Source organism: Pollicipes pollicipes, unplaced genomic scaffold, assembly GCF_011947565.3.
Source record: "Pollicipes pollicipes isolate AB1234 unplaced genomic scaffold, Ppol_2.1 Scaffold_7261;HRSCAF=8764_pilon_pilon_pilon, whole genome shotgun sequence".
Classification (NCBI taxonomy): domain Eukaryota; kingdom Metazoa; phylum Arthropoda; class Thecostraca; order Pollicipedomorpha; family Pollicipedidae; genus Pollicipes; species Pollicipes pollicipes.
Window position 1 is genome coordinate 5,120,886 of NW_023597054.1, and position 25,634 is coordinate 5,146,519.

A 25,634-nucleotide genomic window follows, 5' to 3' on the forward strand; every position below is an offset into this window, starting at 1 on the left:
TATCCCTGCAAAGTGAGCGAGGTTTCTGTCCCCCGTGCAGTCGTCTTTTGTTGAGTGCCTAGCGAAAATAAAGGACAGGAAAGAGCAGAATGACGGTTGGGAAGACGCTTCCGGGCGCTCATGAACGAACGCCCTTAGATTTTTTTGTTTGGGGAGAGGGCGAACGGTTGTCGGTGGTACATCTGCAGCGGTGCCACACTAAATCGTATTTTGACAGTGACAATAACAGTCCATTGAAGTTTCTTTTTACCAACTTTCACCGAAGAGGGGAGGGGCAGAAAACCGTTAAGAGATCGTTTGTTTGAAATTTGCACACCCTTAGGTCGTGACCATTTACCTAGGTCAAACAACCAATCCCTAAGTCATTGGCGGAAGTGCCCTAGGACCTTCTCAAACAACCAGCTGTAACATGCTCTCGGGTGGGGGTCAAACTGACCTCCCTGAAGATTTTCCAGGATGGGTTGGGAACGGCGCGGTGCAGCCGCGTGAAATTTTGCATAGCTGTAGACAATTAAATAGCGGATCGTTCTATATTCCCAATTGAGAGCAACTTGTAAGGTCCCTTGCCTACGGCAGGTCAAAGCCAGGACATGGATTCAGCGAAGCCAATTTCTAGGGCATCATTCAATCTGATGCCACAACAGAGTGTTTGACGAAATCGTACAACTTTAAGATACTTTCTTAGGCAACACATCAATTGAATCAACAAATTCCATTGATCTTAGGTCAGTTTTGAAGGCCAGACCAAGGTCAAAGCCAATCTGTTTTATTAGTCCAGGGCTTGCTGTGTGGGGTAGTTTCTAGTGCTTTTTCGAACTGATTGATAACAGGAACCGCATTATAATTTTTCATGCATTTCTCAAAGGTCAGAACTGGTCACTGAACTAGAATGACCCAGCTCAACATTTTGCTTTTGTGAACATACTGCCCGGCGTAATCTTTGTCGCTTATTCAAGTGCAAAACTCGAAGCAGCCGCGTATTATTCTGGTCACCAGGACATTCTTAAGGTCAAATAGGGGCACTGACCTTAAATGATCATGTGACCCTTTGCTTAGAACAGGTGTCTAGGTTCTGGGGCACTTTGGAGACCAACTTAGACATCGACCTTGTTTGACCTTGTTTAACCTAAATTCATGATCTAGGAATCTCAAACTTTGACCTAAGTTATTTCAGGTACAGCCCAATACACCCTGTAAACTTGGTGTCTCCAGCTCTTTTAATTCCTGAGATCTCAGGGGGATCAAATTGATCCCCACCCGAGCGAAGGATATCCAACCGGCCTTCTGGGAGCGTGCTGGCCTAGGTACCTTCGGAAGCAGAATGGCAGCCAGAGTCATGTAGGACAGTGACCTGCATAAGGTCAAATAAAAATAATTTTTGAGATTATTTTAGTACTTGTGTTTGAACTCGGCGTCAAGAACTACCCTAGGCAGCAAGTAGCAAGTTCTTCAGAACGAAAGGTTGCTCCACGTCATTGTAGGTCAACGGCCCCTGCTGCCGCTCATTAAGTTAACATAAGACGTCTGGTTACGTCTTTATGATGCAGTAATTCGAATAAATATTAGGAACTAGCCCGGAAGGCAACCTTTCCATTACAAGAGCTGCAGTTTTCTTACATTGATTCTGAACCGACCAAAGGTCAGCGGAATAAGTTGTCATCCGAAAATAGTTGTTTTATTGTGTAGGAAACCATGTAAAAGGTGTACGATTTGTCAAAGTACGAGAGTACGGTGTACGATTCGTCAAAGTGCGAGAGTACGGTGTACGATTTGTCCCTGTTAATGCATTAAATTCGATACGTAAACAAGCGGCAAACAGCATGCCCAGATCGGGCGGGAGCGCCGAGGCGACGCCACCGTCTGCCCGAGTGATGGCGCTAGTGATCTGGCCCATATGCTCTTACGACAAATGTATGCGTGGGGAAGTAAACGTGCATACATTACGTACGCAGCTGTTCGCAAGCAAATGCAAGTAGGGTATAGAGTTTTATGGCAGAAGCGTATAATACATTAAGTTTGCATGGTAGAAGCGCGGAAGGTCGGACGCAAACGTTTTCAAGCAAATGTTCGAATAGTAAAAAGTACCTAAAAGTTCGTCAGGATGAAACCCGCATGGAAAAGTTTATATGCATCAAGTACGTGCGCAATTTTTAGTAACCAATCGAACGTACACGAATGCCCGTGGAACCGGAAAATTCGGTTTCACAAAACTTGTGCGCAAAAGCTCGTGAGCGACATAGGCGGGAGAGCGGGAACCCGTGGGTGCACCCACAATCTCCCGGAATGCTATCCATTACGCGAATGGCGATGCATGGAGGGAATTAACTTTTGGATGGTGGATCATGCTTATATGGAAGTGTTCCAGAAAAGATCAACCACCAGTACGCGAAACTATCACCATCAACTCTCAAATTTAGCCTAAGTTTATTTTCCGGGGATGGTCGGAGCCAGAAATTCGACTGAACAGTTTCTTGCTCTATCTGGTGCACAGTGACGCTCTCGGGTGCTGTTAAGTCGGGTGTAAGCAAGGCCCTAGTCAAAAACGTTCATCAAAGCAAGTCTAGTTGATACATCATTCTCTCTGGACCCTGAATTACTTTAAATAAGTCATGGCATACATATGGCATGGGGCGTCTCTCACGGGCCTGCCCGCCGCATTCCACAAGCGAATTGACTCTCGCCGCGTCCGTCAATTGGCGTCAGTGGTGCGCTCAAGAGCGGAGATGAGAGAGGCAGACGGAACTCAACACGCACTGCGGGCGATCTGCGGTGGACACTTCTCTTTTAGTATTTTAATCTCGGGTCCCTTTCATCCCATGGCCATTTCGCATTTCTCCCATTGATAGGGTTGATTTGGTGGGCGCCAAAGAACGTTCATTGCACTGTCATGAAGGAATGAACCAGTCATAATATGTGGCCTGGCATCCACAAATACCGCTACCCACCGTCTTCCCTCCACGTTGGATGTGGTGACCTCAAAGGTTTTACGCCGTCCGAGGCCCGGCACGAATTATGAAGATCTGCATTCCAAACTGCAGTGCATATCAGCATACGAAGTTTGGCGTGCGCACTAACTGCCAAGCATATTTCAGCCCCGCTGAAGAGTTGTGTATTAACTCTGTGTCTGTTCAATAATCATCAAACTTCGAATCTCTGCATACGCACTTTGATCAAACGGCCGTTATGCTTGGTAAACACTTGCTTAGAAACAATTGCTTACGACGTTTTTCCACACGAACTTTTGCGTGTACCAACACTGTCATCACGAACTTAATTCCGACGAACATTTCGCGGTTCGATCTTTATTTATGCCTACTTTTTCCACTGGAAAGTTTTGCCGTTATGAACTTTATGCCGTACGCAATTCATCCAGACGAGTTTAAGGTTACGAACTTTTCCTTGCAAACAGTTGCCACACGCACTTTTCTACACGTACTTTTTCCACGACCCGTTCCATCCGCCAGGGGTGGTAAAATCTGTCGACGTGGTGAATAAGGTTGGCGACAAAAATGTATACGTTCACACGAGTTTGGTGCCAAAAATGTTTTGGAGAACAAATTTTGGTGACGGCGAAGACGAAACAATACACCACACTATGCAAAACATAACATGAGATCTCCATACATAGATATGCCTACATGGTAATGCGGCTTGTCATACAACACCAATGAACATTTCATTTAAGATCCCGTACCGTACTCTACGGCACCATGGTATCTTTGCTAGATTTTAATCCAGCCCGACGAACAAATATCCCATGATTTTTTGTTGGTCGGCCGACTCGGTGACAGGTCAGCGACATATCAGTGTGTTTCTTATGGCCCGGCCGCTCGGCCGATTCGCTGTTTTTAACAGTCGGCCCTCAGTGTCCCGAACCAGACAGTATAAAATGCTGGAAAATCTAGTTATGAGGATTGATCTGGCCGCAAGAGCATGCTTCAATCATTGCGATGCGACTAATATGAGGTGGGGGGTGACTTTCAATGACTGCAATTTTGCAAGTGGCATTCGCATTGCGGTGTCATGAATACCTGCCTAGAGTTTGATTTCTTATCTCGCTTACTTCGTTGGCGGTGCCGCGATGCAGCATCCTATCCTCAGCGACGAGAGGCATTGACAGTTCAGGGTAAGTCGGCGGGATGACCCGATCAAATTGGAAATTGACCTGTGATTTTCCAAACCACCTTTTCAAGACACTGGAAAGGCTGTTGATACAATGAAGCAGTCACAAGCGACCAGCCTTCTTCCCTTTGAAAAGAACCGCGGATTTGATGTTGATGTCTGATTGCGCCCCCCCCCCCCCCATGAAGGGGAACAACAGGAGGCGATGATAATTCTGAAATATAAATTCATTCTATTTTTGCTGTTGTCCTGATAAAGAATGGTAACTAGTCTCATAGGTCTTCGGATCACGGGCGTTCCTACAGTTATTCAGTTCAAAGTTCCATCTCTCCCACGCAAGTTTATGAAAAAGTGTGCTGATCTGTGAGACATCCATATTTTGAGGGCAAATTGCATGACTTTTCACTGCTCTCAAATCTATCTTCAAAACAATGCCCCTGCTTGAAATGCAACTCAACTTTTTGCTCACACACATCATGGTTGCCGGAAATTTATCTGATAACCAATGATGGAGGCCATGGAAAGGCAGTGAAAGGGAGGAGTGCAGTGGTGTAGCAAATGGAGGCAATGAGAGGGGGAGGGTGCAGACTGTATTGCCATCTCCCCTTTATCAAAGGTTTTACTTCAAATAGCAGAAGGTTTTATGGTATTGTGGTCCCACTGTCCTATGCGCGCAGTGAAAGGTTAGCATTTGGCTGTCTCTGAGCACAATGTCGACTGTTTCCTTATGATAGCAACTATACGGTAACAGGAAAGCGCTAGAAGTAATTTGTTCTACATTGCTTATTCATATGCATATTTTCTTTTTCCCTGTGAGCATGACACTGCATGGATATAAATATGATGCATTCCATTACTGTTTTTGATAACAATGAATTGTAAAATGGTCCTGATAAAACCATTAGCACAATCATTGCATACATTTTAGTACAGGCTATGAAGGCAGACAGTCCTCTTTATATGCAGCTTCAGTGATAATAGAAATGAATGCGGTTTGTGTAGTGGTGGCATGACAGGAGCGTCAATTTTTATGCATGATTAGGGGAGGTAGCAGCCCGTTGATCATAGTCAATAAACAAAGTTCAGAAAAGATGACTTTGAGCTATGGTTAGCTCTGTCTGATATCTTTTTGGAGATTTTCCAGCTATAAATATTGGTTCGAGGGGGGGGGGGGGGGGCAGGAATCAGCACTGAGCGGCCCAACCCAACGTAAAATGGGGTGGTGCCCCAGAAATAAATTTTAAAAGAAATTTGGGGCAACATTGGCTTGCTGCTTGAGTTTCAACCAATATCTGGATGTTGGTAATGAAATGTGTTATTCTGTTGCAGCAGTTGATGGTTTCGTGTTCTGAAATGCAAATTTTTACACTAGCATGTATAAAATAAGTAAAAAAGGATGACAGTCAACAATTTTGACAATCAGCCTGATGCGCGGTTTTCGAAATGCGTACTAGTGCAGGGGGATTCCCTGAGCTTGTAAACCAAGAGAGGTAAAGCCTCACAAAAATAAACAAACAGTGCATTGTCAGCCCGCCGCGTCCGCCGGCCTGCATTCGTATTGCAATGCTTGTAAAAAAAAACACCGCTTCTCTGAAACTAGAAGCACTTAAGGCACTTTTTTGGTGTCGACGCGGGCAGTGGGTTGCTGAGAGGCTGCCAAATATTTGAGCGAGACTGTATAATATGCCGCATTGTCATCCTCAGAACACCGTAGGAGGGGGGGGGGGAGGGCCGCATCGCCCCGCCCCCTCCTTTGTCCGGGCGGGCAACTTGTTCAGAAAGAGCTAGCCGCCTGATGTGAAGCTATTGACAAATTTCGATATAATTTAATTGTTGGGGCACGCCAAAACGCGTCCACCAGTCAAAACATGTCACGCCAGGCTTGGAGCATGCCTGAGGTATGGTGAATAGTTTGATGACGGTTGAGTTGGGGCTCGAAGCGCACACGTTTTCAAAACTGGGCATAGCCTCGTGGAGCCCTGGCTATCGAGGTCCTTCGTTTTTTGTTTGCGGTCGAGAAAGCAAATACAGCCGCAGATCAAATTTAAACGTGAGTGTCGAGTGTTAAAAACGTGTATGTCGAGTGCGTTGTGTCGAGTGTGTTGTGTCGAGTGCTGTAGTGGGTGTTAAACGAGTCCCGGGGGTGGAAGAAAACGCCTGCTGGGATTGGGCTATCTCATCAGTCTAGGGCAGGTGCGCGTGCTTTCCTAGCAGCAGCACTTACCATAACCTTTGTTGAAGGACAGTCTATGATTGAACGGTTAACGGAACGGTTCACTTGTATGCATGATATTGACAATTGCAGTGATGAAAGAGACTTTCGGTGACAGGCTAGTTACTGATGACGCTACTGGCAAACTTGTGTTCGACTAATAGGCTGGAGTCGTTTCAGGACTGACTCACAGATCTCGGGATCCGATTTAGCTCACGACTCATAGCTGCTCCACACACACTTTTTTGTTGACACAGTTCGGACTCATTTTGTGCAATCAGTCATTTGGCGGATAACTCACACAGTTCCAGAATCCAATATCTGATTCAGTTTTGGCCTGTTTTGATGACCCATTGTATACATCATGGATGCGTCATATATATATACATATATATATATATATATATATATATATATATATATAATCAATGCAAATAGCCTGGAAGCAAACGTGTAGTTTCGACCTACCAAATCAGCGAAAATACCTTTCCTGTCACCTGCTACCTACCAGCTCTCTCACATCTCAGCTACAAGGCTAGCATGTTCTACCTGGCACCTACGACCCAGACCTGCTAGTCCGATAGCACACGGTGTGGACTTGACTGCATTTAACCTGACATTTCGCAGTCTGCACCTGCCAGGCGCCAGCCAAGTGCATTCGCACGCAGGTTATCTCATTTCCATTCCCCAGTTCTTGCCACGCCGTCGGCGGCGGAATCAGATATGTTAACGATTTGACATTGAATCGCGGCTCTTGCAATAGCAATAAGCTAGCACGCGATGTGGGCGTAATAGGACATAAGATAATATTCATTATATAATATAATAGTAATCATATCATACGCTATAATAGAATCAGGTATTATAAGATGAGGACAATATGATCTCATCTTTTTACCTGAACTTTATAACTATAACCAATTACAATTGCATTTCTCACACACCTCACGCACAATCCCAGTAAAAAGGCACTTCACATAACCCACGTCCTCCAGTCAGCGAGGCACTACACCCTGAACAACTGAACAAGGGCTAGGATAACCTAGGCGTCAACCATCGTTTCCAACAGGATATCTCATCAGGACACTATGATGGGTTAGGGGGGAAAATAGGTTCCCGCACTGCGCGAAGATTAGCGCTGTGCGCTGCATTGCATGAACTCCAAGACGACTTAATTTGGACACAACATTAAGACACAAGATAAGTTGTTGCGTGAAGTTGCTGTTGACGATATACCTGGCGGGCCATCTGCGACATACTATGCGCACATGAGGCAAGACAACATTACTGTTTATTTCATACAGCCTCAACGGGAGCATGCTTGGAGCAAGACGTTGTCATCTCGATGCCTTTACACGTGTTTGCACGACTCAGCCGACTGACGTCACCGGGGGAACACTTTCATCGTCTTTTGAGGCTTCCCATTGAAATCCATGGGAATGAGAAGCCCGTCCCGTTCAATGAAAGCAAAGTTCTTTGAGGTTTTATGGACGTTTGTAGTATATCTTATCAACTCTAGCACTTTTTATAATCGTGAAACGGGTACTTTCCACTTAGATTTTGAAGTGAATAAGTGGACCGCTATGGCGGATCACAGCACTTGTAGGCAGTTTTTGCCTTTAATGCCATCGGTTACTATAAGTGACGGCGTGACGCTTTAACGCAGACGCAAGCAAGGCTTTTTGACACGCGCCCGGGTGACCAGCTAGAAACCCTCCGATGGCGGGGGGGGGGGGGGGCGGTCAATTTGACCCCCTGAGACCTCGGGAACTAAGAAAGCTAGACACCAAATTTACAGGGTGTGTTGACTTGTACGTGAACTCACTTGGGTCAAGGTTTCAGGTTTCTAGATTATGACCTTCATGTCAAAAATGGTCAAACAAGATCAAGTTCCAGGTTAGTCCCTAAAGTGCCCCCAGAACCTAGACAACTGTTTCTAAGCAAAAGGTCACATGCTCATTCAAGGTCAGTGACCTTGTTTGACCTTCTGAAGGTCAAGGTGACCAAAATAATGCAAGATTGCTTTGAGTTTTGCATTTGACTAGGCGACAAAGATTACGCTAGGCAGTATAACGCGTTTCCTGCGATCAACAAATTCGAAATAAACATCAGAAATCCCATACGACAAGCCCTAGAGTAACAAAGCAGGTTGGTTTTGACCTTGGTGAGATCTTTATACCTGACCTCAGGTCAATGTAATTTGCTCATCAAACTGTTGTGCTGCCTAAAAAAGTATCTCAGAGATGTATGGCTTCGTCTAACACTCCGTTGTTTGGATCAGGTTGAAGGATTTCTTAGAAATTGTCTTCGATGAAACCATGGCCTGACTTTGACCTGACACAGGTCAGTAACCGCACAATGTACACCCAAATTTGTTATACCAAACGATCTGCTATTCAATTGTCTATAGCTATACATAATTTGGCGCGGCTACGTTGCGCCGTTCGGAAACCATTCTGGAAAAACCATCGGGGGGTCTATTTGCCTCCCACCGAGCGCGTGTTAACGCAAGGGTGGTTGACGGACCCCAAGACCTTTGAGAGCTGAATAGTGGGTGTAAATTGCATTCAATATTGAAAACATCGTAGAGAATGCTATTCTGAGTCTTCAATATTTTTATCGTGGCGAAGGCTGGTATGTATTAACGCAGTGGGTTGTAGATATAGTATGGTTTTTGTCTCTGAAAGGAGCAGTAGCGGTGGTCTACTTGTGGGGAGGGTGAGGGGGCAGGTGACTCTATTTGTACCTGTGATTTGTGCGACAATAACTTGTGCCTTGCTCCTCTCCATGCAACGTCAAAGAGTGGTTGTGTAATGCCCAAATGTCCAATGTTGCGCGAAGTTTGGGGAGGGGTCTGCCCCTCCAGTCTGCCGCCCGCGGGAAGAACCGCCGGTGTCCTGGCTCCCGGTTGGCGGTTTGCATTTAGGAAAAAGCGCAACATGTATGTTTGAAAGCTCTGCATTTCCTATCATTTCTTTGCGTCAAAACCATGTCATGCATAAATTGAACCAAATGCGGCGCCAATAGCACATGCAGAAGGGGAGGGGGTACAAGGAGCACAAGCCCTCCCCCCTCCGTAGGTTCCAGCTTCCGAGGGTTCAGGAGGGCCCACCGGACCGACGACCAAGTACCCTATCGGAGGGCCTAAGGACACGACCAGGCGGAGTCTTCTTCAGGGGCCTGACCCGCAGAGACAGCCAGATTCAGATGACAGCCAGCGGATCCTTTGCGCAGATAGGGGACCCCGGAGTCCTTAAAGGTTTGGCACTGGAGAGTGGCACTGGCACTAGTATTGGCACAGGCATTGGCACTGGCACTGGCACCGGCGCTGACACTGGCACTGGCACCGGCATTTGAGTCTGGCACCGCGAGTGCCGTACAGTCAGCGCCGTGTTGGTATGTGCATGAGGGCCCACTTTCAGAACGAACAGCGGCCAAACTGGGGTCCCTGTATCTATCAGGGGCCTACAGTGCCTACCAGAGGGTCCTGTGTTGGCAAGGGGTCCTGAGTAGACCAAGAGTAGTGCTCAGTGAGACCCGAAGACTCTGAAAGACATGGGGGCTCGCCGAAACCGACAATCAAGAACCTGATTGGACGACATAAGGGCCCGAGGGGCTGGCTGTAGGTCATGCAAGGGATCACAGCCCGTAAAACTGTTGGGCCCCCCTGTAATATTAAACAGGGTCCCCTTATACCTTTAGAGGATCCCTGAGACATTGCAACACCAAACAATCGGCCCCAGTGTCGGTCATGGGTCCAAGGTGCCTAACAGTGGACTATATGTCGGCAAGTGTCCCCGGATCCGTCACGGGCTCTGTTTGAGGAGGCCGAAAAAGGGCCCAATGGCCCTTCAGGACCAAGGATCAAGGGCCCGATTGGAAGGCTGAAGAGGTCATAGAGCCAGAAGGACTCACCGTAGGTTGCAATAAAAACGCACCCTGTCTGTTGGGCCGTGCCCTTTAAGACCAGTCACCGAGTCATTACATCGATTCAGGATCCGTGGGACGGGGCGCGCCTCTCATACTAGCGTTTGAGGGCGCAGCCTCAATCTGTGCCAGTCTAGCTCTAAAGTGAATAAAGTGGCCGGTTGGGTCCAAATTGAAAGGGTGAAGGCTTGAGTACGCTCTTGGTGCATGCACTGGGTAAATAACAAATAACATATGATGTGGACATATGGTGCATGCGGTGTTCGTTTTACTGCTGGAGTTCCTGTCATCCTCAGGCCTGGATTTATCACCGAGACGCAGTCATACCCATCTGACTTTCGGCGGATGAAGTCGCATGCCTAGCACGGAACTAACCGTCCTCGGGGATCGCTTGCCTACTGCGCCAGGTGTGCCAGCTCCTGCTGAATACTCGGGACTTGCAGCACGTCCAGACCGGGAATGTCTTCAGCCGGCGGCAACTCAGTCACTCAACTTAGCAACTCAGCCAGCATCGACTGGCTAAGGGTCGATGGAGGGATTTGATGTCGCCAATACTGTCGCACCACGCTCCACCTGCCGGAAAACCTATGCACTCGCCCAGCATGTCATGAACATGCCCCCTTCAAACAGCACGGCATCAAGGTGGGCGCGTGGCTACCAAGTTCCAGCTCCATGCTGGTACCACCTATGCGGCACTGCGGGTGCTGAAGCCGGCGGTGGTGACCATGGATCCATTGGAGTGCATCTGTTCCTGCTTGCTTCTGCGTTAGCGAGGTGACATTGCACGGTCGACAGTCTTATGACTTGAGCCTGCTTTCAGACGAGGAATATCGTTGTCAATTGATCCATTGCATTCATCATGAATAGCCAAAGGATCATAGACGTGGGATGTGATGCGCTGTTAGGTTGCATTTTGTTAATACCCGAGCAAGTCCTATCCAGTATTTGCCAGGCAAAGGTGGAGCAAACCAGCAGTACCTTTTGCACCATGAAACTAGCAACCATCAGGGCTTAGTTGTGGTGAATCACTAGGCTCCCGTGTGCATTGACTTCACTGCCCCCGTTAGATGGAGCCGCACGAATGTGCCTGGCCAGGTCTGGGTCGGGAGCCCCTGTCGAGGAGCTTGGGGCACCTTACAAGCTTCCTGCGCTGCTATACCCGACTGCACCTGAAAGATATTTCAGCCAGGAAGGTGGGAGATACGCCCGCACTAGCTCCGGTACACTGTCATAGGCTATATCGATGCAATCATTTTGTTCTGTCGGGTGATGTGCCAAACCGAAGCGCAATCCAAATGCCAGCTGGGGCTCACAAGTTCCATGGATTCACTTGGGGTAGGTACCCCGCAGAGCGGCAGCTGTGATGCACGAAACAAACTGATAACCCGAGGGTGCAATTTTGAGTCCGTCTGGTGCTTCCGAAGTTATAGATGAGTCCTTAGTAAAGCACTTCTTTGTCGTAAAGCGCGGCGGATCGTCCTCGAGAAGCTGTATTCCTGGGTTCTATACTACCGCCTCGCTTCTCGAAATGTCTTCAAAATCAGGCAAAACTGCCAATAGTTTTCATTCATTTATAATTAATTTGGCCTTGCCAGTCATTCCGCCCACCAAAAGTGTTGTAATACGTGCGGTCCATCATGGCCCTTATCACGCGCGCGGCCGTCCCTGCGTTAAAGGAGCGGCCCCGGTGACGTCAAATAGAGATCTTTGCTGAGAAGTGCGTTGTCGGGATGGTTTCACCTGGTGTATACCACCTTGGCTTAGAACATTTCAGGAAGTGGGGAATGAGGGTCAGATGTGGATAAGTTCATTATTATGACAACTGGCATTACAAATATGGCTATTCCTTTGATATAATAGGTAGCAATCTTTCAGTGATTTTAGGTTAGATTTTACGGATGCAGAATGTCTGTATCATGCGATGACCTCTGGTTCCGAGTTGAGATTTGACAAGCTTTAGCTCATAATGAACGGCATTATGTTTGCTGCTTAGAAATAACAATCACAAACTTTGTGCTGATTTTGTAGAAAACTTTACAGCTAATGCTACATGTACTGGTACATACTACACACTACATACTAATGCTAATGCTACTTTTTAGCACCTTGAAATGGTCTGCTAAGTTGTGTCTTGTGTGGGGTCTGCCGTGTTTCCTCGTGTTACCATTATCATTTCAGTCATATGACTCACTGACACAACATTGTTGGTAATGACTAAATCACGACTCATCTCATAAAATTTACGGAGAATGTGACTAAGCTCATAGCTCAAAACTAATTTTTTTGCAGTAAATCGATTCAGCTCACAACTCATCTCAAAACGATTGATTCATGAGTCGATTCATGAGTCAGCTCGAATCCAGCACAAGTCTGGCTACTGGACATGCATTTAATGACCGTTTTGTCGTATGATATCGCGTTACGCTACTGGTGACAATTTTCCTCAAAGCGGTCGGTGACGAAAAGCGCACTTTTACCACCCTTGTGTCCGTCCGCTTGTTAGCCCTCCGGAAATCACGCACTCGCACAGGTCTATCTGTGCGAGTGCGTGACGGGAAGATAGTATGGCGGGAACAGTTTGCGCGCTTGGTGGAAATGCCCATCGTGAGCTGCACTGCAAAGTAATTCTATGGCATGACAATGAGACATCAGCCATGATTATCACCAGACATAAGCATCGAATGTGCATCACGTTCGTGCTGTATTCCTGCCGTGCGACTTTTACGTCCGTGTTTATTGATTTCTGTGGAACATCTTGGGTTGCGTGAAACGTGGGTCCCCGTTTGCAATGGGCAACGGATTAGAGTGGGTACGGGTTTGTGTAAACACGAGCCGTGGGTACGGGTATGGGTACGACATTCACGAAATATTGGTTAAATGCTTTAAGAAATATGAAGCAATGCTGCTTTTTGCATAGCTATTGTAACGCTCCTTCCAGTAATAATTAGCTTCATTCCAGGGCGTAATTTCCCATTCAGTTTGCTAGAGGGGGGCCGCTTCATTCCCATAGCTTTCGTTCCAGTTCTTCCAGACTTCCTTTGCGAAACTAAACTCCCCTGTCTATTAACACTCCCTTTTAGAAAATGAATTTGCATGTGAACGTCCCTGAAACTTTTCCTTAATTCGAAATCAAAATGGCGGAAAATACCAACGGGCGGGTGAGGAGAAGGAAGCCCACAGCCCCATGGAAAGCCGGTGAAGTGGGTAGAGGAAGTGTTCATTGTGAAAACCTCTATTGGCTTGTTGAAGTCTTGATTTCACCCGTTCCAGTCTGTTTATCGACATGCCATCAAACTCAACCACTATCTTTGCTAAAATATACAAAAACGCGATACACGCGACGTGCCCGACATAGTTGAGTCAATACAAACTGTGCGCCGATTGCTCTTGCGCATGCGTATGGAACACGTGCCAGCTGGATTCGCTTCGCGACGACATTAAACGCTAAACGTAAAAAGCAAGACAAGTCTTATCGTATTTCATTATGTGTCAGGGTCGAGTCGTTCATGAAGAATGGAAGGCTGGCTGTACTCCACAAAGACTCCACTGCCGCTTCAGAGGTTCTCCGCGCACCGACCGCTCCCCATGGTCGGTGGCCCTCCGCAGCCTCATCTCTGCGCTGTGTCGGCTGCTGCTTCAGAGGTTCTCCGCACACCGACCGCTCCCCATGGTCGGTGGCCCTCGGCAGCCTCACCTCTGCGCTGTGTCGGCTGCCGCTTCGGTCGACCCGGGGCAGGGCAGCGAGCCAATGCAGCGGCACCGGACCGCGCGGCGGCGGCGTCGTCGGCGGCGCCAGTCCGCCGTCTGGACGCGTAAGCCACGCACGGGGAAGAGACATAGTTAGGCACCACATCATGTGAGTACCTGGCCACCCGGGCTGGTGTAGTGTCACTCTTGGTTGCGCATGATGAGCCATTCATTGGCGATAAGTTTAACATCAGGAATTTGCTATAGCCGCCTTCACGAAACTGCGTGAGAGGCTGTGAGATGCCGCTTTTAAAAAATAGTTACCGATTCCTTTGCCTCGAAAAGTGTGCAGACAAGTTCGTGCCACTACATTTGACCGGTGAATTTTGCTGGTTTGACCTGACGACCTGTACATATGAGATTTTCCTGTCAAGTTTTTGACCGAGTTTTCTTAGAAAACATAATGGGCCTTTTTAGTCAGCAGGCACGGTTTGGTGTATTAACAATGTTGTGTTCCCCAAGCTGAGCCCTTTTTCGGTGCAGAAACACCGACAATAGCGCGGACGCTTTTGCAGTTTGTGCATCTGAACCGTCTTAAACTTCGTTCTTGAACTCTGTTTTTTCCAGTAAGGGTTTTCGTTGAACACTGGTGTCAGCAGCACAGAAGACAAAGTCAGTAAGTTGTCTGGTAATGGTGTTAATAACACTCGTTTTGGCCCCAAAACCCAATTTAACAAAAGTGACTCGGCACCTGTCTAATTCTTTCCTTGGTTAAATAAAATGACTGGCGTACCGAATTTTGGCCGTACGCATGCACAACGCAGACACAGTGCTCATCTTTCATGATGTGTATCCAGTGCATATTGCTAAGTTGAACTAAGCTTAAGTGATTATTTTATGTTTTAGCTCAGATTTCTTTTGCGATTGCTTAAAAAGCGACCGCTTCACGCTTCGTTAACATCAAAAGTAAACCACTGTAACGTGCACCCATCATTACGAGAGGCAAGACGCGAAACGAACTCCTTGGCAAGGCGTTGGATTATTCTTCATGTTTGAGCTCATATGGAGTCCATCGCAACGCCTGCCTAAATCCCTGGAATCTGTTTGTTGGGCATGCCCAGACCCGCCGTCATGCACCTGACCCCGTCGTTGCCCAGCCTCTGAACAACACTGAGGAGTATGCAAGATCTGAGCCAATCTGTAAGAAGGCAGGAATCAATCAAATGTCAGTAGGTCAACCCAGTTGGTACAATTTCAACTCGGGTCATCAGTTACAGTCTGTGTACGGACATGCCAATAAAATCAACCAATAGGTTTGGCAAAATGCTCAAAACAAAACACACTGTCGCCACGTTTCATGAAGCGGAGTGCCCACCTGCCTACTGGCTCTCTCGGGACAAAACAGGGACGCAGAAGCTGGCTCCACATCTGACCAACCCATCGTGCGAGCGTGCTCAATCAGAGGGTGAAGCTGCCGTAGCGGTCCCCCATCAGGCGTATGTGTAAATACAATACCGAATGCTAACGGCGTATGCTAACGATTTCAAATGCCGAGACGAAAGAGGCTGCCAGTGAGTGGGTGAGAGTTCTCTTTTATCATCGTTTGGAAGGCATGCTCCGCGTCCCCCTCTCCTCCCTCCCCCCACTGGGACCGCTAACGTCGTCGGTTCTGGCTGGCGTCGGTCACCGCTCAGTAGCCTCCTCGCCGCTGCGTCGCAGTACCCGTGGCCTCCTTTGTATGACTTGTCTCTTTCTGCCCCCCAAGCCCAGCCCCGCCGGCCGGGGCGCCAGTAACTTCTAAACCCGTGCCGTCTGGCCGGAGACATAGTCCTAAGCCAAGTCCTCAAAAACACCAGTCGTGTGTCATGGTAATGGGCGCTCGACGTGGTCGGTGACAAGTGGTCGCCGAGAACCGCTCGACAGCTGCGGGGATCCCCCTCCGTTTCGGCGGGGCGTCGCCTCAGCCGGCGACGTCCGTGACGCGTCAGCGTGCGGGCCGCGTGACGAGGCGTGCCTGCGATCGGCAGGCCGCCGCCCCACTACAGTCAAGTTCAGCGCCGCCGCGCCGGCCGGCTGACCCCCATTCGGTTTATTCCTGTCACGCTCCCCCCTCCCCCGTCGCGGCCGCCTGAGCACCGTGGCACCTGGCGAGGTGCCAGCGGCACACGTCAAATAAAAACACACCGCAGCGGGCGAGAACGATCCGGCCGGTATGCCTCCCGCGGCCGGCCTGGAAGTGACGTCACCGTGGAATATCGGCGAAATCGCCGGAATGCTCCCGGCGTATATTTTACGCCATGACCCACGTGTTCTTGACCTTTTTCAGGTGCCAAAAATGTTGACGTATGACATTCAGCATAGGCATTAGAAGATACCAATTGCCCTCAGCTGTTTTTCTCTGTTTCGCAATGAAAAGATGGTCTCATGTTATTGGCTGCAGATTCCTCACCAATAAACAGATGTCGATGTAATTTCATCATGTTTAAGTGCAATATATTTGTACATGGATTTGCAAGTTGAAAAGGCAAATCGTGATGACACGGTAACTACACCATGCCTACGGAACGACTTCAGGGAACACTTGACATATTTCGAGCGGGGAGGGGGGGGGGGGGGGCTGAGCTCTACAATGCTGACTTGAGCCCTCCCGCAATGATTCTCTGGGGCTCCTCCATGCATGCGAGAAAAAAGGGAACGCTGGATCAAAGACATACTTAACAATTATCCCAACCGTTTGTAGACTAGGTGAAATATGCTTAAACACATCATCACTAGTATCATGCTGTTTTTGTATCAAGTAGTATTTTTTATGTACCCAAAGTTTTTGTCAGGCTATCTCCTTCATATGTTTAGCCAATCTGCAAGTGGTTGACAAGTTTTTCAAATGATTGCGACTGAAATTGGACAAAAAAAAATTGGCTGCAATGTGTTGCAGCTTCCAAACGTACAGGGGGGCCCAGAAAGAACTAACGTGTGTTTTCTTCGCAACAGTAGCAAGTATATTTGTCACATAGTCGTAGCTGTGGTGCCTGTGTAGCACGATCAGCGACAGCGCTATTCATCAGTGATCACATCCTAAGATTTACTGACATTTTTTTCTTTAAAAACACCCTGTTCTAATTTTGTTACATAAAGGCAGCAGATATTAACTTGGAATGATAATTCATTCCTTTGCAGGAAACAATTTTGAATCCCCAAAACATGTATTTTTTGTTCCAGCATCCAGGACGCAAATTTATATGGCCGAAATCCGGGGACAAAGCAGGTTTTGTGGGTAGGCCGGATACAGTTTTTTGGCCTCAGCCACGCCCAACCGATTTTAGAGAGAAATATCCCTGAACGGCTTGAGTTATGGGGGATTCGCTTATTTATCTTATTACGCTAGACAGTTTTCTAAAAGCCGTTTGTTAAGCATAACGCAGTCGTTCGTAGTCGTTTTCCAGGGGCACAGGCATGAATTAGCCCAGAAGGCCATGCTCCGTTACCAAATGTTTGGCAAGTGTTAATGTGTGCTTGATTTAAAGTTGACGGCTGAAATTCCCAGCTAGCCACAATAATATATCATGATCGGGAAAATCGAAGTTCTTTTACGACACGCATGCGTGCGCTGAACTCGATTTCAGTGGGAAGTTTGATGTATACCCCTCCCATTATGACGTGTTACTTGCGCTCCTGTTGCTTTCAGCTTTCCCCTGACATTGGCTTGCGTAGTGTGCTTTATCACTGTGACCGCTTGCGTCCCCTTCATCCGCATTGCCAATTCATCCATTGCTGACCGAAAAGCTCGAGAACAGTGGTTTGTTTCCCCGGGCATCTCCCACTTGGTTAACGTGGTCTCACATATTCCTGTTCCTGCCTTAACACGCAATTGATGAAAACGAAATATTTTTTGCTGTCTAAATTCCGTCATATTCATTTCTGATGCCCTCCTGTTTCGCTCATCTCGGCTCCCGAGGAACGGAACAAAACTGTTCGGTTACTTGATCATTGAAGAAAATTGTTTTGCTCAAAGCCTTGTGCAGTTTGCCGAGTAATCACATATCTCTTAAGAACTTGCGTGATATATGTACCATACATTTTTCATTCGCAAAGTTTCACAGTAATTTTGAATATTAATAGAGCGCGATGTGCATGCGAATATGAATATACCAACGTGCACCATATAAATACAGCGTGGTTTAATCAAAGAGCTAAAATTCAGAACTGGTCATGGTACCGACGAACGTAAGTCAGTGGAAGGATATTAAATTCACCAAGGGATACTGAAATGGCTTACTAATTTTGATGTGCTCCTAGGCAGGTTAGAACTACTAGCACAGCTTGTGTTTTTGCTTCTGCCGTTTTTATGCTGCCCCGGTGCTGTTTTTGCTGTTAAGGCAAATTATTACTTTTTATTTCATTTTTATTAAGTTGAATTAAATTTTATTGAATAAAAACTTAAATTATACATTAAATTGAGCAGCTCTCGCAGCATTGCGTTTTAGTTGGGAGTTCCTGTAGTAAGGCCAAAACGAGTGGCCATTCGTAGATCCTCTCCCGGAATTTTGACCAATTCTGCTGCCATCTGTCAACGAGTTTTAAATCACACTGTGTGATCACAGTTTGCTACAATAGAACCTAAGTTGCATGGCCTTGAACGGAACTCTTGCATGTGGCTGCCAACATCATAATCATCCTGACGATGTAATTATTACCAATAGTTCAATATCTGTAACTGAAAGTCTGATTTGAGACAATCAGCTTCAGTTTCTTCGGTAAAAACGAAGATTCAACAATGATCTAACACACTGATAGCGTGCTAAGAGCGCACATAAACAACACATTTGGGTTACATTCAGGAGTGAAAAAGTGCCTTTCCCGTCACTGACAAAATTTGGAACCGTCTTCACACGCGCCCGGGGGGCCAAGTTGACCTTCACACGAGTCCATTGACTACGGCCCAGGTATCCACAAACAACAATCCTTGATCGGCAGGGCTTTTTAACGCTATTGCCTTAAAACTGACGATCAGCCACGTCCTTTAAGCCAGCCAGCTTCCACGACATGAACACAACCGACAGCAGCCCACGGCCTCGCACGGAGCCCAACGCATTACCACATGGCAAACAATCAAGCCCATCCGTCTCAAATGGCACAACGCTTTAAAACGCTGCATAGCAAACTGATCACGCTTGTCGCAAGATGTTGTGGCCAGCCACGATTCTTACGACTAGATACGATAAGTCTATTTATTTGGTATTTTACACTTTTAGTATGTGAAGTGAATCCTGGCTGAAAAATCAGCGAAAAGCACTGATCTGAGCGGCATTCGAAAAACACTGTGTCACCACTGATCTGTGACATCAGCACCGATATAGTATAGTTTGTAGTATGTTTCCTCCACCCGCTAAAAACTATCCTGATTATAGCTATTATGTTTGGCAACATCCGATCGCTCGCCCTGCTCACATAGCGAAATGTCAACGTTTCATGCGCTCACGCTGCAAGCGTTAGCGAGTGCAGACCGATACTAAGCTTTGAGTTTCGTCGAGCTGGGATAATCTGCTGTACTATGGTCTGGTCTGCTGAAATTTGCTTTCATTTTTCAATTTGGTCACCAACTGGCTCGCGAAAGTGTCGGGTCTTTGTCATCGATCATATCCGGTAAAACGGAAGCTTTTTCACCGCTGGTCACATTGGTGAAGTCTAGACATGGACACGGCACGGCTCCGTGAAGCCACAGCGGCGGTAGACAGTTTCAAGACAGAGGCCGAGTTTTTCACACAGTATTTCCGGCTGTCTAAAACGAAGGGCGGGCAGCCCCAGCGCGGCGGCTAGCACCGACCTCGTGACGCGCTGACGAACAGTGTTAGGAGTGGTGGGCAGCGACCTGACCGCCACCCTGTGGGGTGGAGGTGGGGTGGGGGTTCAGTTAGGCCCCGAAGACGCCAATGTTGTCACGGCGCGTAACAAGCTCCTTCACTCAGCGCCAACCTGGCCACCCCAAGACCGGTAAGATGTAGTCCCGGCCCCGCGCCCACGAGGCGACCCAGGTGGCCAAGCGCAACTTTTACACTCGGCGGAGAAGGAGACAGCGGCCACACATAAGATCAGGGGCAAAACATGAGCACCGATGGGCTCTTACCCCTAGTTTCCTAAGCCGACGATACCCATCTCCTCGACTCCGCGCACCCCGTCCACCCTAAATTATCGACAGGAGGAAACCATTCTTGTCTTCCAACTGTGCTTACTGCCAGTTCCTCAAAGATGAAGCCCCTTCTTCTGGTCAGCACGCCCCAGGTTATGAAATGCCTCATCATTCCATCCTAACATCTCCAGCCTAGTATTAATTCCCTCGCCGACCGTAAATATACTTAAGGTGACCATCGACCGTACCCTGTCTTGCGAGGAGCACACGTCTAAAGTGGTCAAAAAGCTCAACTACATTCTGTTTTGCTGAAAACGTCGTCATCGTCTCACACCTGAAGCCCGCAAACTCCCTATCCAGGCCCATGTTTTCTCCACATCATTCACCGCCCATCAGTTTGGGGCGGGACCGCCGGCTGCTATCTCGGCCGAGTGCAAGAAGTCGTAATTTTGCGGTTTTATATCGAGCGGCCTGATCCTGAAACCACCGGCCGCCGGCCGTTTTGACCTTCCGGAGCCGTGCTGCGCTCCTATCTGAACTTGACCAATGTAAAAGGAGGGTTTCGTTTCACTTATAGGGCATTTCTCAAGGCTCTAGAATTTTCACCGCATCTTCGTTTTGTCGCGTAACCTGTAACCCATTGACTCGAATCAAACCTTAAGCCTTACATATGGAACGGTTCGTAGTAAATACATGCCATGGCACAGGCAAGACATTGTGTGAATGGGTCCTAGTCGGGCCGGCCTATGGTGTGACGCCTATGTAGCAGACGTCTTAAGTCGTTTGGAAGGCATCGGCGTGAATTTGAGTTGTCCGAGCATTAACCACGTGCTCCTTTTCAGTAGCAACTCAAGCCGTGAACGATGCCATTTTCACGATCTTCGTACAGGCCGAGGCAAGCTACTGCCAGGAACATACATGAGCTGCTTGCTGTGAAGGCATAGCCGCATAGATTTAGAATTACCTCATGTAATATAGTAAATAGAGAAAGACCCGGTTTTGGGGTGAGAGCCTCAGTGGAAAGCGAGGAGTAGAAATGAAATATTTCTTATCTTGACGTCACTCACTTGGCGACGTTTTTATTGTAGCCAGCGTCATGTTACTTGGCTTTGGGGCATGTTGGTACCCGTTTCCTTGGTCCATATCAATGTAAACGCAAAGGAACGATTAGCTTCAATGAACTGAGGCCGTCACTCTAACGCAAAACGTCGTCGCTGGCCGTGTTTCCCTTTCAGCATAAAATAACGGTGTTTTAGCATTTAGCAAAGCACGGTGGTTTTAGACAGTGAAGGAAACTTTTTCACATAATATTCAAGTAGCAGTAAATGCATGCTTATAGATACACAACATTTGTGCTCCCCATGATATATATATATATATATATATATATATGTTTACATATATACATATATATATATATATATATATATATATATATATATATATGTTTACATATACACATATATATATATATATATATGTTTACATATATATATATATATATATATATATATATATATATATATATATATATATGTGTGTGTGTGTGTGTGTAGGAATATTTTGGCAGAATTCTTTCTTTTGATACATGTTTGATTAAAAATAACTGCTGACTCAGCAATGACGAGCTTTTTGATGCATCGTTCTAGTTTCCGGGCCTTTCACTTTGCGTCATCGCTTAGATTAAAGATGGTTCGCACAAAATTACTCATATATTCATCACTCCTTCCATTCTATCGTTTCGAGATCTTATCTCATCTTCGGAGAAGACTAAATCGCACAAGAAATAAGTTTTGAGTTTTAAAGGATGAAAAATTGTGCACTACTGTTGGAAAACATCTTTTGGTACGGAGAACATAAATGAAGCATAACTAATTGAAGTAAGACGAATTGCTATTTTCATCTTCATACATGTAAGAAACACTCATAATGGGAACATCACAAAGACACAATGGGAACACTATTGTCACAATCACATCAGAAGTGCTCACCGCCCACCACCATATGTCGTGTCATATATATGTCGTTGTGTCTCGTCTTCAATGTCAGAATTCGAAAAACCGTTGTTCACCAAAATTTGTTTGATTCGTGTCAATTCTGCATGTAGTCCTGTCCAATCAGAGCAGTGCTTAAATGCTCGTGGAAGAAAGAACCTTATGACGCTAATTTTGTAGCGTCGAGGACACTCACTGTCAGCATTTAAGCACCGTCCGTTGTTAGTCTGTTTTCGGTATACGGTCGTTTTGAACTGTTGTCCTTGTCCATCGACAGCTACGTCAAGAAAGGGTATTACGTTTTGCACACTTTGCTCTGTTGTGAATTTTAAGCCAGACCGTTCTTCAAAGGTGTTTTTGAGATGTCCTAGTTGGTCAGTGTCCCTAACTTCTACAAAGATATCGCCTACGTAGCGGCAGTAAATGTCCGGTCTTATGTCGTCATTTTGTAGTATGTCGGTTTCTACGTGTCCCATAAAGAAATTAGCGAATAGAGTTCCTAGAAGTGAGCCCATCGCAACACCCTCAATTTGGCAATACATTCGGCCATCAGGCCCGCGGAAAGGAACTTCCAACGTGCAGGCTTTTAGTAATTGTTCAAGAAGGCGCCTTGATATTTTGAGAGGGGGAATTTCAGGATGATTGTAGACGTGGTCAAGGATGATGGATATGGTTCTTTCGATAGGCACGTTTGTAAATAGATTTTCAACATCTAGAGAGGCTAGTAGGCTCTTAGGTTGACGAGATCGCACTATATCAATAAACTCATCTGTTGATGACAAGCTGTAAGACATGGAAAGATATGGGTACAGAAGACCATTGAGACGTTTTGCAATTCTATAGGTTGGTGAAGGGATCTGTGAGATTATTGGACGAAGGGGTTGCCGTTTTTGTGAGTTTTCACAGACCCATAAGCATAGCCAGGCGCAAATTCACCCGTCATCTTGGAAACGTGTATGCCATCAACAGCGGCATTGGCAGCAGTGATCAGCTTGTTAAGCTCGGTCTTGAGTTTGTCTGTTGGATCTTTTGTGATGCGCCGGAACTTCTTGTCGTCGTTCAAGATGCAGTTTGGTTTCTTATGATATTCCTTTCTGTCAAGCATTACGTAGAGTGAGGATTTGTCCGTTCGTCGAATGACGATGTCGTCTTTTTCTCGAAGTTCCCTTGCCGCCGTCCTGAGTTCTTGCGTGAATATCTTGCTCCTATCATTTCCACTCTTCTTCGTGCTCTCTCCTAGTAAGCTGTTCTTTAGATCCTTGTCCACGGTATCCTTGTTCTCTTTTTCCAAATTCAAGATATCCTGGTAAATAATTTCTAGTACTACTTTCGTCTTAAGTTTGTCATATTTCGACAACACATGGCAATTAAGTCCAAGGTTGAGCACCTCCTTTTGTTCCTCAGTAAGATCATGTTGAGATAAATTGATGTATCCGTCGGCAGTTTCCGGTAATACTATATGTCCACCATGGAGCCTTGAGAGCTTTTTCACGATTCTGTTTCTAGTAAGACGTCTAGCGTCACATTCAAGCACGTCCAGTTCGTCAAGTACTTTTTGTTTAAGTTCATGTTCAGGGCAACGTACCTGTAGCTCTTGTTCTAAAACTTTTCTCTTTTTCTTCAGGATTTCACAGGCCGTCTTATTTTGCTGCAGTTGGTGATTCACAAGTCGTTCTCTACACCTTTTGGTAAAACCCTCTTTCTTAACTGCCTGGTCATGCAGCTTTATGTTGGAATATTTTGGCAGAATTCTTTCTTTGATACATGATTGATTAAAAATAACTGCTGACTCAGCATTGGCGAGCTTTTTGATGCATCGTTCTAGATTCCAGGCCTTTGACTTTGCGTCATCGCTTAGATTAAAGATTCAGTGGACATATATGGTGGACATATAGTATTGGACATGGTGGACATATAGTATTACCTCTCATGGTGGACATGTAGTATGACCGGAAACTGCCGACGGATACATCAATTTATCTCAACATGATCTTACTGAGGAACAAAAAGAGGTGATTAATCTTGGACTAATTGCCATGTGTTGTCGAAATATGACAAACTTAAGAATAAAATAGAACTATAAATTTTTTACCAGGATATCTTGAATTTGGAAAAAGAGAACAAGGTTACTGTGGACAAGGATCTAAAGAACAGCTTACTAGGAGAGAGCACGAAAAAGCGTGGAAATGATAGGAGCAAGATATTCACGCAAGAACTCAGGACGGCGGCAAGGAAACTTCGAGAAAAAGACGACATTATCATTCGACGAACGGACAAATCCTCTCTCTACGTAATACTTAAATCTACGTAATCTACGTAATCTACGTAATACGACAGCACCGACATTTTACGGACGTGCAGTGACAGAAGACGCCTTCAAATTTGGGAAAGCATATTCATGAACGAACTCTCTTCGGCCTTAAACAGACAAATTCTTGCAGAACTCTTGAGCTACTAGGTGGTGGGCAGTGAGCACTTCTGATGTGATTGTGACAATAGTGTTCCCATTGGTCATTGTGATGTTCCCATTATGAGTGTTTCTTACATGTACGAAGATGAAAATAGCAGTCCGTCTTACTTCAATTAGTTATGCTTCATTTATGTTCTCCTTACCAAAAGATGTTTTCTAACAGTAGTACACAATTTTTCATCCTTCAAAACTCAAAACTTATTTCTTGTGCAATTTAGTCTTCTCCGAAGATGAGATAAGATCTCGAAACGTTAGAATGGAAGGAGTGATGAATTTATGAGTAATTTTGTGCGAACCATCTTTAATCTAAGCGATGACGCAAAGTGAAAGGCCCGGAAACTAGAACGATGCATCAAAAAGCTCGTCAATGCTGAGTCAGCAGTTATTTTTAATCAAACATGTATATATATATATATATATATATATATATATATACGTATGTGCATGTTTGTGCGCGGTGTAAGTGCCTCATCGTAACCAATTACAGGTCGTGCCGAAACCACTTGGTCACCGGTGATGATTCATAGTGGTGGACTCAAAGAATTGCAACAAGGTTCTTTGCTTTACTTTGAATGCGCTAGTGCTGTTGTTTTTGTTTTGGACAGGGTTTAATGCATTGACACAACTAAACGAAACCAGTCATGATAGGCATGGCATAGGTGGCCTACACCAACCGTAAGCCAGGGGCATTCAGGCTTTTCCGTCACACCAAAATCACGGTAACATTAAAGGCATGAATTAGCCCTGAGGCGGCGCGTGGTCTGCAAGCGCTGGACAAGCTAGGGACAGCAATGATGTTTTTCAAGCTGCTCCATTGATTACTTGAATTGGCGTGAAGCAGCAGGGAGGTATGTTGAAAATACCTGTAGTACAGGCAACGATGGCCGCATTTGGTTGTGTTTGCACCAGTGTTCTATAAAAAGCATGCAACGGTAGGCCTTTGGGAAATCCTTGGAGCAGGCTGAATGTTGGCGTCTGATTTGACAGCTCCCGGCAGCGACTCGCCTTACTGGTGATTGCGTCATAGCTTTCAGCCGTGTCCAACAACAAAAAGCCATTCTTAGATCGCCGAACGTGATTCATCCTTGGAAAATA

At 46.3% G+C, this 25,634-nt stretch overlaps 1 protein-coding gene across 8 annotated transcripts in view; it reads left to right on the forward strand.

Annotated features, from left to right (window-relative positions):
• Positions 1–14,066: 14,066 nt before the first annotated feature.
• The window catches only part of LOC119112274 (cytokinesis protein sepA), a 31,728-nt gene continuing 20,160 nt past the window's right edge, over positions 14,067–25,634 (forward strand). For 2 of the 8 annotated variants that reach the window (XM_037236385.1, XM_037236382.1), the window contains exon 1: positions 16,098–20,970. In XM_037236385.1, the coding sequence (XP_037092280.1) occupies positions 20,939–20,970 (32 nt within the window). In that variant the 5' untranslated portion in view covers positions 16,098–20,938. Of the gene's footprint in view, positions 14,118–14,575; positions 14,625–16,097; positions 20,971–25,634 lie in introns of those variants that run through there. The other 6 variants (XM_037236383.1, XM_037236384.1, XM_037236388.1 and 3 more) reach the window with 6 other exon arrangements.